Source organism: Bufo gargarizans, chromosome 1 (assembly GCF_014858855.1).
Source record: "Bufo gargarizans isolate SCDJY-AF-19 chromosome 1, ASM1485885v1, whole genome shotgun sequence".
In the NCBI taxonomy this organism is placed as follows: Eukaryota; Metazoa; Chordata; class Amphibia; order Anura; family Bufonidae; genus Bufo; species Bufo gargarizans.
In genome coordinates, this window is record NC_058080.1 from 27,452,839 (window position 1) to 27,472,471 (window position 19,633).

The 19,633-nt window shown below is 43.5% G+C and overlaps 1 protein-coding gene across 2 annotated transcripts in view; it reads right to left on the minus strand.

Moving 5' to 3' along the window:
- Nucleotides 1-19,633, minus strand: part of LOC122922062 (transcription factor COE1-like) — an 81,316-nt gene that overhangs the window by 19,324 nt on the left and 42,359 nt on the right. The window contains exons 7-10 of one of the 2 annotated variants that reach the window (XM_044273600.1): nt 11,438-11,519; nt 9,549-9,666; nt 8,071-8,201; nt 6,211-6,337 (exon numbers count right to left, since the gene is read on the minus strand). In XM_044273600.1, the coding sequence (XP_044129535.1) occupies nt 6,211-6,337; nt 8,071-8,201; nt 9,549-9,666; nt 11,438-11,519 (458 nt within the window). Of the gene's footprint in view, nt 1-6,210; nt 6,338-8,070; nt 8,205-9,548; nt 9,667-11,437; nt 11,520-19,633 lie in introns of both variants that reach the window. The other variant, XM_044272876.1, reaches the window with a different exon arrangement.

Below are 19,633 nucleotides of genomic sequence, written 5' to 3' on the forward strand. Positions count from 1 at the left end.
GTCATCTCACCAATGAGCAGCTTTATGACCTCAGACTGAGCACAGTAGTAACTATACTTTATCATTTATCTATGTTTCCACCATAGTCATTAGCGTGCCCATGTATTCAGCTATTAAAATATACTGTCATATAATGCATAACTAATACTCTGTCTCATAGTGTCAAAGTATTGGTGAAAAAATAGTCTGCATAAGACTGCTATATAGTGCCAAAAATAATACCACCATGTACAGACCACATCAGAGTGCTACAGTCACAAAAAGAATACTTCCACGTACAGACCACATATAATACTGTCATATGTGGCAAATTATTACTGCCATGTAAAGATTACATCTTACAGCCATATGGTGACAAAATATTGCTGCCATGCACAAACCACATCATACGGCCATATGGCGCTAAATGAATACTGCCATACACAGACCACATAATACTGTTATATGTGAGAAAATATTACTACCATGTACAGAACACATAAGACTGCCATATAATACCAAAATAATACTTCCATGTACAAACCACATCATACTGCCATACAGTGCCAAAATAATACTTCCATGTGCAAACTACATGATACTGCTATATAGTGCCAAAAAAATACTGCAATATTCAGATCACATCATACTGCTATATAGTGACAGTATAATACTGCCATGTGCAGACCATATAATACTGTTACATATGCCAAAATATTAATGTCATGTACAGACCACATTATACTGCCATATAGTGCACAAAATAATACTGTTATGTACAGACCACGTCCTACTTCCATAAACTGCCAAAATAATACTGTCATGTACAAACCAGATAATACAGCTTTATAGTGCCAAAATTAATACTGCACTGTATAAACCACATAACACTGCCATATAGTGCCAAATAATACTGCCGTGTACAGGACACATAATACTGTTAGACGTGCCAAAATATTATCGCCATGTACAGACCACATCATACTGCCATATAGTGCTAAAATAACACTGCCATGTACAGACCACATCATACTGCCATATAGTGCTAAAATAACACTGCCATGTACAGACCACATCATACTGCCATATAGTGCTAAAATAACACTGCCATGTACAGACCACATCATACTGCCATATAGTGCTAAAATAACACTGCCATGTACAGACTGCATCATACTGCCATACAGGGCAACAATAATACTGCCAGATATAGCCCTCAATATATTGTTCTATATAGTGCCAGAATAAAACTGCCATCTACAGTCCATATAATAAATGTATGTTCATTAACCCCTCAGATGCTGGAGTTACATTTCACCACCTCCTCCCTCACATCTCATCTCCCTGATATCATTAGTTTGTGGTGTCTCTTCCCAGAAGATAAGCCTTTTCCTCCTCAGTAATCTATGAGTAATGTGACCATGGATCCTGAAGGGGGAAGGGTAGTCTATATGGCGGTTTTTACGACCTCTGACCTGCACCTCCTCTTCACGTGTCATTGGATTCCACCGCCCACCTCTGGCATGATGATGGATGACATGATTTAGACTAAACACATGTAGCTCAGCGACCCCCAAGCTTTGCTCCACTCTGCAGTAATTTGGATTGATTGGGACTCTCTGCTGCTCCTCCACTAATAGAGGAGACCTGTCAGGAAAGATGATGCTTTTGTCATATCAGAGGCCTTAACCCTTCATGTTTGGACTGGGGGAGGGGACAGTAATGTAGTCAAGGCCCTACACATAACTATCATCATAGCAGCTGGCAGGAGAAAGCCATGATCATCGCAGGTCACGACTTGACCACGACTCCGATAATATGATGACCTCACATCGAGTGCGGGCAAATCTGCTCAACATTTCCTGGATACAGAAATCCAGATGAATGTCCAGAGATTGCAAATCTCATAATTTGTCTATGACTTCTTACGCAGGTTCACCACTTTCTGTGATTTGATTGGATTTTGCAAACTTCACATTGTTGGTCGTGTGAACTGTTCTAGATTATTTTGCTCTGAAAGCTGAAGGAACTTCAGCAGAACCTAAAAAAAGTGGAGACAATGCTTCTGGATAACTGAGTCTTTTTTAAGGTTTGCAGTTGTTCTCCTGAGCTTTAGCTTGGACCAGAAGTGGACAGGAGAGTATGGTACAACAGCTTGGGACGCCATAGGTTTAACTAAACCGGTAGATGCCAGCTCAAAATGGCTGAAAGGTTGATCGAAGGAACCTGCCCTTACACATACTGTATATACAGGCACAAAAATTAAACATACATAAACAAATGGCTTTTCTTCTTGAGGTCGAGGGCAACTGTGTGTAAGACTTCATGATCTCCATTTCACAGTATTGGGTTCCCTTTGCCCCAAAACTGGCCACAATCTTCACTATTCAAAAACAGAACTGGACATTGGCCACTGGATATTGGTTCTAGATAGCTTAGTCTTTATTATGTTTGGACCAGTTGTGTACGGGGAGTATGGTATGACAGTTTGGGTCACCATAGGTATAACTATATTAGTAGATGGCAACTCAAAACTCAAGCTCAAATGTTGATCAGAAGAACCTGACCTTACACATATACAGATGTACACACATTACACATATACAAACATAACACATGTCTTTTCCCGAAGTCCTCCAAAGGGCAACTTTTTGCAAGACTTGACAATCTCTATTTTAAAGCATTTGATTCTTCTTGCCCCAAAACTGGCCATAATCTTCAAAACATTCTACAGAATCGGAAGTTGGCCACTTTGAGGTAGACAAACACTACAGACTCTAGTAGCTAGCTGTACCATGCCAGCAGCCAACATGACTTCTTTACTAACATACATTAACCCCAAAAAGGTAGGTTCCATTAATTTGTTGTTCCTAGCTCCAGGGTGTTGTCTGGAGTTGGCCTACATTATGAAAGGCAACTGGATAAAGTTCATATAAGAGCTGCAATGATCCTCTTCCACATCCTATCACTCCAACAAAGATGCTGGGCCAGAAGACTGGAAGGGAGCTTTTGTCAACTTTTTGGCTCTTGTAGGCTCTCACAAACATCACACATAACCATGCTGAGAATGTCCTGGGATAATGAAATCCTATTAGAGACATAAAGTAATGTAAGATGTCTGTTAGGTTTTAAAAACGTTTAAATTGGGGTCCACCATTGCATAAGAAAATTCTCAGGTCATCTTCCACCGCTTTGTTCATGTACTTAATGTAGTGTCTCTTCTGGATCTATACCGTGACTACATCGATGGTGTCAATTCGTTTCTGCAGGCAGCGCTGGACACATGGGATACATTTCCACGGATTAAGCTCTTCCTCTCTTGTCATGGCTTCATGATCGCGGTCATTTTTCATATTCTATCAACCGCTCTGTAAAACATATTGCAGCAAGAAAAATATCTCCTAAAAATTGGAACCACATGTTGTAACAATAGAAACTAGATCTCTCCGAGATTTTGGTGCAATTCAGGACTCGCTGGCCAATCCGCCCAGAAGAAAAAAAAAGGAGAAAAAAACTAAACCAACCAAAAATGATTGACTGTGTTAGCAGCTGCTCCGGGCCGACCGATGAGCGCACTGTATGGTGGGTGGTATCCAATAATGAAACGTTGGGAGAAATTTCTATGTCGGAAGTTTCCCAGGCAGGACAATTAATTTCCTGTTAGCAGATGCTATTCACACATTTCATCAAACTCCTCCAAGACAATTCTGGATCCATCAGCTTCCCGGAGTCTGGACATCTCATAAGGTGGAGATCCAACAGCTCTACACATATCCACCCAGGTTCTCTGCAGATCTACACCCACAGCTTACCGGGTGGTAAAGCCAAGGATATCCATACTTATTCAAAGGGGCATCATAGAAGTAATATTCTTGTACATAGGAGCAGTATTATAGTAGTTATATTCTTGTACATAGAAGCAGTATTTTAGTAGTTATATTCTTGTACATAGGAGCAGTATTATAGCAGTTATATTCTTGTACATAGAAGCAGTATTATAGCAGTTATATTCTCGTACATAGGAGCAGTATTATAATAGTTATATTCTTGTACACAGGAGCAGTATTATAGTAGTTATATTCTTGTACATAGGAGCAGTATTTTAGTAGTTATATTCTTGTACATAGGAGCAGTATTATAGTAGTTATAGTCTTGTACATAGGAGCAGTATTATAGTAGTTATATTCTTGTACATAGGAGCAGTATTATAGTAGTTATATATTCTTGTACATAGGAGCAGTATTATAGTAGTTATATTCTTGTACATAGGAGCATTATTATAGTAGTTATATTCTTGTACATAGGAGCATTATTATAGTAGTTATATTCTTGTACATAGGGAGCAGTATTATAGTAGTTATATTCTTGTATATAGGAGGCAGTATTATAGTAGTTATATTCTTGTACATAGGAGCAGTATTATAGTAGTTATATTCTTGTACATAGGAAGCAGTATTATAGTAGTTATATTCTTGTACATAGGAGCAGTATAATAGTAGTTATATTCTTGTACATAGGAGCAGTATAATAGTAGTTATATTCTTGTACATAGGAGCAGTATTATAGTAGTTATATTCTTGTACATAGGAGCAGTATTATAGTAGTTATATTCTTGTACATAGGGAGCAGTATTATAGTAGTTATATTCTTGTGGATAGGAGCAGTATTATAGTAGTTATATTCTTGTACATAGGAGGCAGTATTATGATAGTTATATTCTTGTACATAGGAGGCAGTATTATAGCAGTTATATTCTTTTACATAGGAGCAGTATTATAGTAGTGATATTCTTGTACATAGGAGCAGTATTATAGCAGTAATATTCTTGTACATAGGAGCAGTATTATAGTAGTTATATTCTTGTACATAGGAGGCAGTATTATAGTAGTTATATTCTTGTACATAGGGGCAGTATTATAGTAGTTATATTCTTGTACATAGGAGGCAGTATTATAGCAGTTATATTCTTGTACATATGGGGCAGTATTATAGTAGTTATATTCTTGTACATAAGAGCCGTATTATAGTAGTTATATTCTTGTACATAGGAGGCAATATTATAGTATTTATATTCTTGTACATAGGAGCAGTATTATAGTAGTTATATTCTTGTACATAGGAGCAGTATTATAGTAGTTATATTCTTGTAAATAGGAGCAGTATTATAGTAGTTATATTCTTGTACATAGGAGGCAGTATTATAGCAGTTATATTCTTGTACATAGGAGGCAGTATTATAGCAGTTATATTCTTGTACATATGGGGCAGTATTATAGTAGTTATATTCTTGTACATAAGAGCCGTATTATAGTAGTTATATTCTTGTACATAGGAGTCAATATTATAGTATTTATATTCTTGTACATAGGACCAGTATTATAGTAGTTATATTCTTGTACATAGGAGCAGTATTATAGTAGTTATATTCTTGTACATAGGAGCAGTATTATAGTAGTTATATTCCTGTACATAGGAGGCAGTATTATAGTAGTTATATTCTTGTACATAGGAGGCAGTATTATTGTAGTAATATTCTTGTACATAGGAGCAGTATTATAGTAGTTATATTCTTGTACATAGGAGGCATTATTATAATAGTTATATTCTTGTACATAGAAGGCAGTATTATAGCAGTTATATTCTTTTACATAGGAGCAGTATTATAGTAGTTATATTCTTGTACATAGGAGCAGTATTATAGTAGTTATATTCTTGTACATAGGAGCAGTATTATAGTAGTTATATTCTTGTACATAGGAGGCAGTATTATAGCAGTTATATTCTTGTACATATGGAGCAGTATTATAGTAGTTATATTCTTGTACATAAGAGCCGTATTATAGTAGTTATATTTTTGCACATAGGAGGCAGTATTATTGTAGTTATATTCTTGTACATAGAAGGCAGTATTATAGTAGTTATATTCTTGTACATAGGAGCAGTATTATAGTAGTTATATTCTTGTATATAGGAGGCAGTATTATAGTAGTTATATTCTTGTACATAGGAGCAGTATTATAGTAGTTATATTCTTGTACATAGGAGCAGTATTATAGTAGTTATATTCTTGTACATAGGTGCAGTATTATAGTAGTTATATTCTTGTACATAGGAGCAGTATTATAGTAGTCATATTTTTGTACACTGGAGGCAGAATTACTGTATAGATAATATGAAACTTGTGTTTACTTCATGTAATGAGTTATTTTAATTTTGTACAAGTCTCCTTACCTGTGTACACAAATCGTCCTGGGGCCCCTTTACAAAAGTGCTTAGATTTGTAGGACAGTGTGACCTCCACCACACCAGGGATGTGTCTTGGGGGCGTCTGTACTCTGATTGCATGAGGTGTAATGAGCTGTGGAGAACACAAATGAACCATTAGCGTGGACAATGGCTGAGACTCAAATGGGCCATAAATGTGACAACTGCCCTTACACAATCTTTTAATTGTCAACGCAGTTGTCAATGTGTTCCCCCCACCCACCAACAGTCCAGGAAGGAGATCTACCCACAATAAAATTGTGATCGCCCCACACAGGTCAACAAATAATTTCAAGAATGTGGACCATAAATTGGTGTCCAGGGGCTGTTTTAGAAAATACACTACTCACAAAAATTTAGGGATATTTGGCTTTTGGGTGAAATTTATGGAAAACTTAAAAAGTTTCTCCCACAGTGATCTTATATCATGAAATTCGGGCATTTAAGTAGAAGCAGCAATGGTGATGTCCTCATCTCAAACAATTTATTGAAACAAAAGCCCACACCAGTGCTGAGTATACGGCCACAAAAATTGTCTCAATAACTTGTCATGTGGCCTTAAGCATCACTTACAGCTTGACAACGACGTCTCATGTTGTCCACAGGTCGACTTATTGTCTGCTGAGGCATGGCATCCCACTGTTCTTGAAGGATGGCCCTCAGGTCATTGAGGTTCTGGGGTACAGAGTCACGAGCCTCTACACGGCAACTCAGCTGATCCCATAGGTTTTCAATGGGATTCAGGTCTGGAGAATGTGCAGGCCACTCCATTTGAGGTCCCCGGTCTCCATCAGTCTCCGTAATGATGTGACCTCGATGAGCTGGCGCATTGCCCTCCATGAAGATGAAATTACGCCTGTGTTGTTCATGCAGAGGTACAAATGACTGGATTACTGATGTTCTTCAAGTAGTATGAGCTTGTCACTGGACTATTCACAAAGTGTAGGGCAGTTCTGTACTGACTGGACACACCTGTCCACACTGTAACACCCCCACCACCAAAGACTCGTCTACTGACAACAGTGGCTGATGCATAGCGCTCTCCTTGACATCTCCTACATTGTTGGCGGCCATCATTTCTGCTCAGCGTAAATCGACTTCAATCAATGGACAGCACTGAGGCCCACTGGTCCCTCATCCAGCATGCAAGACGGAGATACCTGTGCCTGGTGGTGTGGTCAGGTACCCGTTGATGTTAACGGTTGTGAATGGTCTTACGTGACAATTGTTCCTGGAGTTGTGTGGCATTCATCATCTGGTTCCACAGGGCATTGTTCATAATGAAGTGGTCATCAGTGTGGGATGTGGCCAAAGGACGTCCACTTCTCTGTCTTTCTTTGACTCTTGTAGTCTCTCTGTATCTCTGATACTAACCTGCTGGAGACACTCTGTGACACTCTAAGCTCAATGGCAACTTCCGTCAGAGGACATCCTGCTTGAAGCCTCGTAATGGTTCTATTGTTAAGTGTCGATTCATAGATCAAAGACCTGTTGTGAATTTTGCCGTTAAGCTCCTTGTTAGAGAACAGCAAGTTGTGCAAAAAGCACTGAAACACTGAACAGTTGGACATGTGCATTCCGAAGCTTAAAGAAGGTCACATTAAGTTCACCTGTAAAGGTTAGAGGGCATTTTAGGTTCATCCTGAGGTTTCACCCACAAGCCAAATATCCTGAACTTTTTGTGAGTAGTGAATATTGCCCCTAATTGCGGTGTTCCAGAAAGTGATCTCTTCCAAGTGGAATATCGCTTTAAATAATTTTCACTTTCACTAATATGATGCCTCGGAATATCGAATATATGTGTTATAGACCAGACCCGCGACTTACCTCACTCCACACCAACATGGTGCCAAACACAACTTGCAGACCATCAAAGAAATGATCTCCTATGAGGATGACGGTGGCCCCGCCGGTGGTCCAGCCTTCACTGGGACTAATGGCCTTGATGCAGGGAGTGGCTGCTGATGGAGGACATAATGTTACACTAAAGAGAATAAGATCTGACAACAATCACTTCTGACAACTTCATCCTGTGACATCCGATCTGTCAGCCTGAAAGTGACAGCTGATTGGTCAGCCCAAGAGCGACAGCTGGTCTTTTAATTAATGTCACTAGAAAGTACGGCAGCTCAGTGGATAGTGGTGGCTCTGTGGTTAGCGAAGGATTACTGGTTAGCAGTGACTCAGTGGTTGGTGGTGGCTCAGTGGTTAGCAGTGGTTCATTCGTTAGTGACAGATCAGTGGTTAGTGGTGGTTCAGTCATGTGTGATGGATCAGTGATTAGTGGTATCCCAGTGTTCAGTGGTGGATCACTGGTTAGTGGTGGCTCAGTGGTTAGTGATGGATCAGTGATTAGTGGTATCCCAGTGTTCAGTGGTGGATCACTGGTTAGTAGTGGCTCAGCGGTTAGTGATGGATCAGCGGTTAGTGGTGGATCAGTGGTTAGTGGTGGATCAGTGGTTAGTGGTGGATCAGTGGTTAGTGGTGGATCAGTGGTTAGTGGTGGCTCAGTGGTTAGTGATGGATCAGCGGTTAGTGATGGATCAGCGGTTAGTGATGGATCAGCGGTTAGTGATGGATCAGCGGTTAGTGTTGGCTCAGCGGTTAGTGGTGGATCAGCGGTTAGTGATGGATCAGCGGTTAGTGATGGATCAGCGGTTAGTGATGGATCAGCGGTTAGTGATGGATCAGTGGTTAGTGGTGGCTCAGCGGTTAGTGATGGATCAGTGGTTAGTGATGGATCAGTGGTTAGTGGTGGATCAGTGGTTAGTGGTGGATCAGTGGTTAGTGGTGGCTCAGTGGTTAGTGGTGGATCAGCGGTTAGTGATGGATCAGCGGTTAGTGATGGATCAGCGGTTAGTGATGGATCAGCGGTTAGCGATGGATCAGCGGTTAGTGGTGGCTCAGTGGTTAGTGGTGGATCAGCGGTTAGTGGTGGCTCAGTGGTTAGTGGTGGATCAGCGGTTAGTGGTGGATCAGCGGTTAGTGGTGGATCAGCGGTTAGTGGTGGCTCAGCGGTTAGTGGTGGATCAGCGGTTAGGGGTGGATCAGTGGTTAGTGGTGGATCAGCGGTTAGTGGTGGCTCAGTGGTCGGGATTGTTGTCTTGCTGTGCTGGGTCCTGGGTTAGAATCAGACCAGTATGTGCCTGCAGTTTATATGTCCTCCCCCCCCGTGTTCCTCTGGGTTTCCTCCCCTATACTGGAGGTTAATTCGGACTGTAGGTTGGGGCTGACAATGTGGACAGGGAGCGATGTGAGTGGTGGTCTCTGCATGTAACAGGACTATAATAAATCTACAGACTCACCTTCGGACGGGTCCAGTCTTCTCGCCCGGCGGCCATGTTTGGAGTTATTATGCACAAACATGTTATCTGACACAGCGAGGACATGCCCGTCCACATTCACCGTAGTGCAGACCACCACCTGTAATATAACCCAATGCAGAACACAAGCGTTACACAGCACCACGAGTGTGCTACATACAGAGAAATATGGGGCCTAGGAACAGTGCTGGGTATATAGCCGGGTACAGTGCTGGATATATATCCGGGTACAGTGCTGGGTATATATCCGGGTACAGTGCTGGGTATATATCCGGGTACAGTGCTGGGCATATATCCGGGTACAGTGCTGGGTATATATCCGGGTACAGTGCTGGCCATATATCCGGGTACAGTGCTGGCCATATATCCGGGTACAGTGCTGGGCATATATCCGGTACAGTGCTGGGCATATATCCGGGTACAGTGCTGGGCATATATCCGGTACAGTGCTGGGCATATATCCGGGTACAGTGCTGGGCATATATCCGGGTAAAGTGCTGGGCATATATCTGGGTACAGTGCTGGGCATATATCTGGGTACAGTGCTGGGCATATATCCGGGTACAGTGCTGGGCATATATCCGGGTACAGTGCTGGGCATATATCTGGGTACAGTGCTGGGCATATATCCGGGTACAGTGCTGACCATATATCCGGGTACAGTGCTGACCATATATCCGGGTACAGTGCTGGGTATATATCCGGGTACAGTGCTGGGCATATATCTGGGTACAGTGCTGGGCATATATCCGGGTACAGTGCTGGGCATATATCTGGGTACAGTGCTGGGCATATATCTGGGTACAGTGCTGGGCATATATCCGGGTACAGTGCTGACCATATATCCGAGTACAGTGCTGGGTATATATCCGGGTACAGTGCTGGCCATATATCCGGGTACAGTGCTGGCCATATATCCGGGTACAGTGCTGGGTATATATCCGGGTACAGTGCTGGCCATATATCCGGGTACAGTGCTGGGCATATATCCGGGTACAGTGCTGGCCATATATCCGGGTACAGTGCTGGCCATATATCTGGGCACACCTGGCCACATCTCACAGGTGACCCCCGTATCAGACATGACAGGATCCGGGAGCGACGTCTCTACATGGAGGAATGTAAATGAAGTGGGAGCTAATCACGTTAGGATGTCATAATTATCAGCTCTTTAAAGAGCCCCCTAATGAGCAGAGGACCCCCGCTGTGAGAAGAAGCTGAAGTTCCTTGTCAGGAGCTGCGTAGCGGGGACTTAACTCTTCTAGCACCACATGTTAGGAGCAGAGAAATCACACAGCTCAAGGCATTTTATATACCGAGTCCAGTGATCTACACTGCATGACGTGTGACGTCTCCGCTCCTCACGGTGCCCGAGGAGTCAAGTCCCCGATAAGCAGCCAATAACAAAATCTTCTCGATTATGAACTTTCTTAGTTTTGTTCAGTCAGAGGTGTAAACAATGGCGGTTCTCATATTGGTTGCCATGGCTACGTCCAGGAACGTGTACTGCAGTGTTCTAGGACATGTCTGCAGTGATGTCCATGCATTGTAAGAGAACGTCACTTTGCTGGTCTTGGACTCACACATTTTGCACATGTAAGATCCCGGACGAGCCCCCACTAAAAATGAGGTGTATATCACGATGTCATGATCTGGCTACGGAGGCTGGTAAGATGAGGGGCAGGGTGATCCTAGTGTGAAGTTCTGTGGTTGACCCCACACCTGCACCCTCTGAGGCCAGATCTACCGCCCTGTGCATTTTACAACATCAAGTCCAACATATCTGTTCACTTCAAATGTTGTTCCTTTTTCCCCTCCTTGGTACTAACACAACAACTGCCCTGCTGGCGCAAGAATTGTGGTCATCTCACCTGAAACCGCCTCATGTCCCGTGGGTTCCCAGCATTCTTCAGGCAGTTCTGGTTGCATTTTAAGAAAAACTTCAAAAAAAACCTATAAAATGAAAAGAAGACTTATGAGTGGCCTTCATATGGGCTCATCTCCACAGCTTCACATGTGCTGCCAATGTAATCATGTAGTCAATGCCCATGTGCAACGGGTCAGCTAGAGTCACAAACGTGACCCATTTCAAGACTTGTTTTTTGCATTATAGCCAAGCATATTTTGATGCACGGTTGGGGCAGTGCCCAAAGGCTCAGCCAGAGACAGGACCTAGTGTGGACTTCCAACCAGACTGAAAGGGCAGGACATTGGCCAATTAGCCATTACCTAAGTTCAGCAGCTGAGGCCATCTACAAGCCCTTCACTTCATGTCTACCCTGAATCCCTTCCTTGATAATGCCACATAAGAACAGGCCTCAGTCCACCCCGATGAACAGTTCTGAGGGTCTTGGATCCTCAGACATATGTGTCAGTCTCTATGGAAGCTTTAGTAGATAGGCATGAAGAACCTTTTATGACTTGTGTCTCTTTAACGACTAGCCCATCTTTACGGGAAAAAGGTTGGAGCACTTAAGAATGATGAGAGAAGAACCTTGTGCATTATTAAGAGCCTCTCCCCTCCTCCTCCTCACATGTCGGCTGTTGTTACCTCATTACCCATCTCTAAAACCCTCAATGTGGTCTCATTTATGGCCACAGAGATTGTTGCTCATTTCATTTGTGTCTGCAGCCGCTTTCTAGGGTGGAAGCAGAAATGCGCTGAGCTAAATGCTGCTCGGACACATCTGAGCTTTCATTAGCTTTACTCGAAAACACAATCAGAACTTTATTTCTTGTATTGGAATTGTTGCGTTCATGAAGTTGTAGTAGGTCCATTGTCCGCACCTGGAGATGACTTGTGTGAGTCATCTTTATAACAAGTATATGAGTGTAGGGATGGTGTCACATGATGACCATCAGAATAGGAGGATTACAGAAGGTCACATGGTTCATCCATATCTCTAAGTACTCGTCAGCACAGTAGGCAGTAACACACAGACAGTTAGACTCAACTGGAATACAGCTGACTTTCCTTGCCTCCTTGCAATGCAAGCACTAGGTGGCAAGTCCGCAACTGGTCAACGTTCTCTACTCTGCTAAGAGCAGGACTGACACACAAACAGAGAAGAAACTAAAAAAAAGACGAAGTCGTACAGGAAAGGGTTGGAACCGGGTGGACAATGCAGTACCAAATCAGACAACAGATGGTAGTCAGAATAGCCAAGATGATGTCGGAACCAGACGGAAAACACAGTACCAAATCACGAGTCAGAGAGTGGTCAAAGGCAAGCTGAGGTCAATCCAATAAGCAATTCAAACGCACACAGAAGCGGATCGGGATCACATCAAGGAAGTGAAAATCTATAACTAACAATGGTGTATTGCCAGCATGGGATTCAAATAGGGAGTTGAGTCACTAATTTAGGACCTGATAGGTTCATGGACCTGGCACCCCATTGGACCGCAGCCTCAGACCACAGCGCTGGAGCCAGGACAGGTAAGTTAGTGACACAAGTAAAGGCTCCCTCTATAGAGCTTTTATTGTTACAGATGACCTCTGGGCTCCAAGAAGAGGCTTTCACTTTCATGATTGGGAATACCCTATACCGGTAGAATCTCTAGATGGACCTCAGGATCCATACTGAACACAATGTCGTCTGATGGTTACCTAAGAAAAGGAGGGAAAATACTGGGACAGCTATGACCAACTCATCAGAATCCGGATGAGCCCCCAATAACGTGAGGTTTAGCAGCAACCCAAAAAAGGATTGTACTTATTGGAGCCCATAATGCCTTTTCATGAAGACACTGGTCCAGACTAAACTGTCGGAGGGGTGTCACTCTTCTGGGGTAATTTGCACAAAAATGTTGGCACATATGTTTTTAGACACTTTTATGCCATAAAGAACAGATGTCTCCGACATCCTTAAAGCTTGTCAAAAGTGTCTATAGAAAGGGGCAGGGTTTAGAGGAGACTGGACCGACACTTTATGCAATTTTGTGGGCCAAAAACTACCAAAATTCAAACATTTATATTTGGCGTAAACTAGGCCTACAAATAGGCGGTGGGAAGTGAGAGACTGGGGTCGAAAGATGGTCCAGTTTTATCAAACGGCATGAGTCACTGTGATGAACTTACAGATTTTCAGATAACCGTTCCAGACAAGAGACTATTATAATGGAGGAGATCTGTCATGACCATAATCTTACAGACACTAGTATAATGGAGGAGATCTGTCATGACCATAATCTTACAGACACTAGTATAATGGAGGAGATCTGTCCTGACCCGAACCCCACAGAGACTATTATAATGGAGGAGATCTGTCCTGACCCTAACCTCACAGAGACTACTATAATGAAGATCTGTCCTGACCCTAACCTCACAGATCCTATTATAATGGAGGAGATCTCTCCTGACCCTAACCTCACAGAGACTATTATAATGGAGGAGATCTCTCCTGACCCTAACCTCACAGAGACTATTATAATGGAGAAGATCTCTCCTGACCCTAACCTCACAGAGACTACTATAATGAAGATCTGTCCTGACCCTAACCTCACAGATCCTATTATAATGGAGGAGATCTCTCCTGACCCTAACCTCACAGAGACTATTATAATGGAGGAGATCTCTCCTGACCCTAACCTCACAGAGACTATTATAATGGAGGAGATCTCTCCTGACCCTAACCTTTACAGAGACTATTATAATGGAGGAGATCTCTCCTGACCCTAACCTTTACAGAGACTATTATAATGGAGGAGATCTCTCCTGACCCTAACCTTTACAGAGACTATTATAATGGAGGAGATCTGTCCTGACCCTAACCTCACAGAGACTACTATAATGAAGATCTGTCCTGACCCTAACCTCACAGAGACTATTATAATGGAGGAGATCTGTCCTGACCCTAACCTCTCAGGAACTATTATAATGGAGATCTGTCCTGACCCTAACCTCACAGAGACTATTATAAAGAAGCAGTCCGAGTCTTTTATAAGGGGGCACTCCATTGATCCACACTATACAGTAGTCATGTATATCCTCGAAACTCCTCAGGAGGCTACTACTTTCTACTATGTCCGATTCTGATTTCATGACTTCCATCAGTCTACGACTTTCAGGAGTCTCCTTTGGGCTTTGCCACCATTGATGGGACGTTCCTCGGATCAGGGCGACATTGGCGTGATGCAAGGAGGATCAGAGGATGGCACAGACGTAGGAAGGAAGACGGGGAAGGGAAATCAGTGAGCAGGAGCCAGACATAGACGAGAGGCAGACAGATCCATTCCCACCGGCTTCCAGGAGTCATGAAATATTTATAGCGCTGGGCACGGCGCTGTGAATTATACATGGGCTGCTGTGTACCCCGGAGGAGGCGCACGCGCGGGCACACCAGAGAGCTGGCATATGGTTACACACAAACACATACTATGAGACCGTACACATATTTATACGTTCTACAGAGCCGAGCGCCAATGTTGATACACAAACAATACAACCTATATTCCCACCTGTGCGCCATATGTCCCTGCGCAGCGCCAGCCAGCTGGAGGCGCCACAAATCATGGGTAGATGACTGCGTGGGTAGAGATACATTATCGTAAACCAGAGCGATGCCAGCCTTGCCAAGGACGCTCCCGGCCCAACACTTCAATTTCTGTGCTTGCTGTCAGGAAGTGGAAACTTTTTTTTGCTTCCTTTAAACAGGCTGATAACCTGTGGAATCCTAACTCTTCTCACAGCTGAGGGTTTGTCACAATGTCACAGCAGCAGAGATGTCTTCTTACAATGTTTCAGTCCGGAGCTGTTCACCTCACACAATTGACACAATTGTAAGAAGCTCATCATCTGGAGCACGTCTTGTTCTTCTCCAGCCTTTTTGGCCACATCGCAGTCTCCCTTTCCAAACTGGTTGACCTGGGTATGAAAAATGTCCCGATCTCATGTTATGTTTCTCGCACTGCAATTTTATGGCCCAGCTGGCAAGACAGAATCGCAGTGCACAGTGCTATATAGCAGTGCTGGCCTGGCGCATGGTGCTCAGAGTCCAGGCTGTAGGGTTAGGAAGGTCTGACACCAATACTCTAAACCAGTGGTCTGCAAACGTTGGAGCTCCAACTGCTGCAAAACTAGAACACCCATCGGCCATAACATCTGCAAGTCCCCTAAGTATATCCTCCTTCCCAGAATATAGGTAATGGAACAGACGCACCACATTACTACATCCATGTACTGAAGAAGTCACAGGCAGTGCTGTCTGCTGCGCAGGATGCTGCCTCCCCACGTTGCACTAACGTGTAGGACTCAGGAGGCAAAAAATGGCAGGACAAGAAAAAAAGCAGACAAAGGTGAGAAGAAAGCCTGTCTGGGCCAATGGTGAAGCTAGGGTGTAGTGGTGGCACCAGGTCCCACAGACTCCCTGCCAGAGTACTAGAAGGAAAATATCATGGATGGAGGATCAAAGGGTAACTGTGGTGCACAACTCAAGGCAATCCCAGGTCAGGCATTTCTACACAGCGGAAGTCACCAAGTGCATGAGATCTTGGCTCACTAGTGGCCTCCATAGACACAACCTTCAGAAGAACGTTCACACGTGCCAGATTTCCTGCAGAAGTTTCTGGTCCATTCATGTGAAAACCATTTGTAGGCCACAGAAACAGCTTCCGATGAATGGAGTAGACTACTGGTCTGCAACAAGTAAGACAATGGAGAAATGGTGGAGGCAACGACATCTTCACTCCCTGGAGGAAGCCATCGGAACGAGGGATATTTTTACACAAGGTCCCATTTTTAGACCTCCGTGTGTTGAAGAGACTGAAGTGAACCCTGGGCTCCCGGCGGCAGGTGATGCCGCTCCCCTCACCGCTGCGGCAGACTCCAGTGAGCGGTGGATCAAATTCCCTGCCACTTTTTTACCTACTTAAGCAGCAGCCGTGCATATGGTCTGCCAGTTAAAAATAAAGACAATACGCATAAATTAGCATACATAATCCACCGCTCTCCCCATTTAATATGCAAATTCCCTGAAACACTGCAGAACACCTTCTGTTCAGAGCGAATAAATTTGAATTTGCAATTAGAATAATCTTGTATAATTAATGAAAAGCGTCAATTTTGGCTCATAAGTAATTTGATTAACATGTTGATAGGGCACTTATCGAGCTCTCTAAACCACTGGGGTTGGGAGAAGAGGGGCTCGTAGGAGGCAGACAGGGGAGGCCCAAAAGACCACCCAAGTCTACGGGGGCCAAGGCAATGTAGAGGAACGTGGCCCAAGACTACAAATATGCAACCAGCCCACATGAGAACTAATCACAAGTGTGTGTCTACTCAAGGACAGGGTGGAATTCTCTCTGGGGTCGGGACATGGGGCGAATTCAGAACATTTAGAAAACAAGCTCTCTAAACCACTGGGTCTAGGCTGGGAGAAGAGGAGGCAGATAAGGAGGCCCATAAGACCACCAAAACCTACAGGGACCAAGAAAATGTAGAGGAGCATGGCCCAGGACTGCGAATGTGCAACCAATCCACACAAAGACTGATCACAAGTGAGTGTTTACTTGAGGACAGGATGAAAAGCCCTTGTGGGTCAGGGCATGGGGCAAATTCAGAACATTTAGCAAACATCAAAAGGTTGAGAAGATCAGCAGTGGAGATCTTACAAAACTGAAGAAGTATGAATAATGTCTGGTCTTAGGCATTGATGCCAGCCTCACCAAAGCAGCCGGTAATCAGTAGGATGTCTCTGTATGCACTTGGAAAAGTATTGGGCTACAATGCTATTCCCACCCAACAATTATCCATCAATGAGTGGTGAAATCAGCCCACTTAGCCCGAAAGATAAAGGCTGCTCAATCCACATTACGGAGGATATCTTCAGGTCTTGGCAATCGCCTCCATTTCTCTGAGAATGTTCTAGAGAGACTTCAGCCAAATTTGGTCTAATGTCAAAGTGGGTAAGAATACAACCATGTAACGCTGGCATCTTCTGTGAAACTCTACTCCATAGCCAAATTCTTCCAGGCCACTGGAAGGGACTATAAAAATCTCTCATATCAACTCAGAACTTGCATTGTCACATAGGTTAGAAGAAGACCTTGGTCCAACAAGTTGAGATTTCTCTATCAATTATACAACATTAATTGTTGGATGAATTACAACCGCCAATGCTGTTTGCCATTAGTTAAGCATCTTGTCCTGTCCTTGTCCCCCATTTAATAATTGGTCGTCTGCTTCTGAACCTTTTCTTGCTCTCCTGTATCATCTGGAACCAAAAACCTCATATTCAAGACGTAGCCTTGTGAAGGGTTTATAAAAGGCGGCATTACGTTGGGATCACAGGTTTTTATCTCTGTTTTATCCACCCTAAAATCTTACATGTCTTTGCAGCAGCTGCCTGACATTAGGCATGACTTCATACCTCATAGGCAATCAATCCGCAGATATGATGCAGTGTATGGCTCTAGATCTGTAACTTTATATCGTACTTCATGACCAATTTCAAGTTTTCTTCTTGCTACACGTGCATGGGAGTATTCTGGATAAAACCGTCCCCTGACCTAATATCACCTGCAGCTGAGGGTTTGTTACAATAGTAATTAGTCTAGACAGTCCCGGACGGACATGTTAGGCCGGGTTCACGTCATCATTTCGTTTTCTGTACTTTTTCTCTGTCAGAAGAACAGAAAAACTAAGAAAAAATGGATCCTGCCTTTTAAGCATCCGTTACGCTCAGTTACGCACATCTGGCATCCGTTTTAGCCATTTCCAGGAAACGGATGCCAAACGTTCATAGATCCGTTTTTATCTTTATTTTTCTGTTCTTCTGACATATCAGAAGAACGGAAAACATAAAGGTGATGTGAACCTGGCCTTACCTGCCATCTGCTGGGTGAAGCTAGGGATGAGCGAATGGACCTTCCGATCCAAGATCTGAAGTCGATTTGCACAAAGCTTTGTTTTAATGCTGCACAGAGATTCGTACAGCATTAAAATGTATGAGCTCCGGCGAGGGAAAATCGTTATTACTGAAGTCTTGCGGGAGTTCGTAAAAAACTTCAGGATTTTATTTTTTAAATGGAAAACCTTTTAAAAACGTGGACCTACTACCGAGGTACGAGCCGGTACCAAAGCCAACTTCGGATTCCTGTTTTCTATTTTAAAACTAGAATGCTGAAGACTTTGCGAGACTTCGGTGATCAGGCATTTCCCTCGCCGGAGCCCAGACATTTGAATACTGTACGGAGACGGATCTATTCAAATGAACTTTTGACTGAAGCGACTTCGGATTTAGGACCTGAACCTCGCTTCACTCATCACCAGATGACGCACACCACCTGATTTCCAGCCAGGATATCTGCGCTGCCTTCTCTTTCTTTTATTTCGGACTGCAGCTTTTACCTGCGCCGATACATTGTAGCAAGCTGTCAGATTTATGCAGTGTTCAGCTCACAAAGTATTGTATAAAATAACTGCAACAAACCCTCAGAAAGGGTAGAAAGTTGTAATGATGTTGGAAAACTGGTTCTTAGATCTCTGATAAGTGTACGATGCTGCCCCCTGTGATATATGCCCCTCAGTATCTGCCTCTATGAATACCCACTCTCAGCTTCTATGCCCTCTCAAATATCTGCCTCTATGTGCCCCCCAGTAACTGCCTTTGTATCCTCAGTATCTAAGTAAGTACCTTGTGTATCTGCCTGTGAGTGTCCCCAGTATCTGCCTCTATGTGCTCCCAGTATCTGCATCTATGTGTCCCCAGTATCTCTCTCTATGTGCCCCCAGTATCTGCCTCTGTGTGCTCCCAGTATCTGCCTCTATGTGCTCCCAGTATCTGCATCTATGTGTCCCCAGTATCTCTCTCTATGTGCCCCCAGTATCTGCCTCTGTGTGCTCCCAGTATCTGCCTCTATGTGCTCCCAGTATCTGCCTCTATGTGCTCCCAGTATCTGCATCTATGTGTCCCCAGTATCTGCCTCAATATGTCCTCAGTATCTGACAAAGTACCCTGTGTATCCGCCTGTGAGTGCCCCAAGTATCTGCCTCCGTATGTCCCCAGTATCTGCCTCTGTGTGTCCCCAGTATCTGCCTCTGTGTGTCCCCAGTATCTGCCTCTATG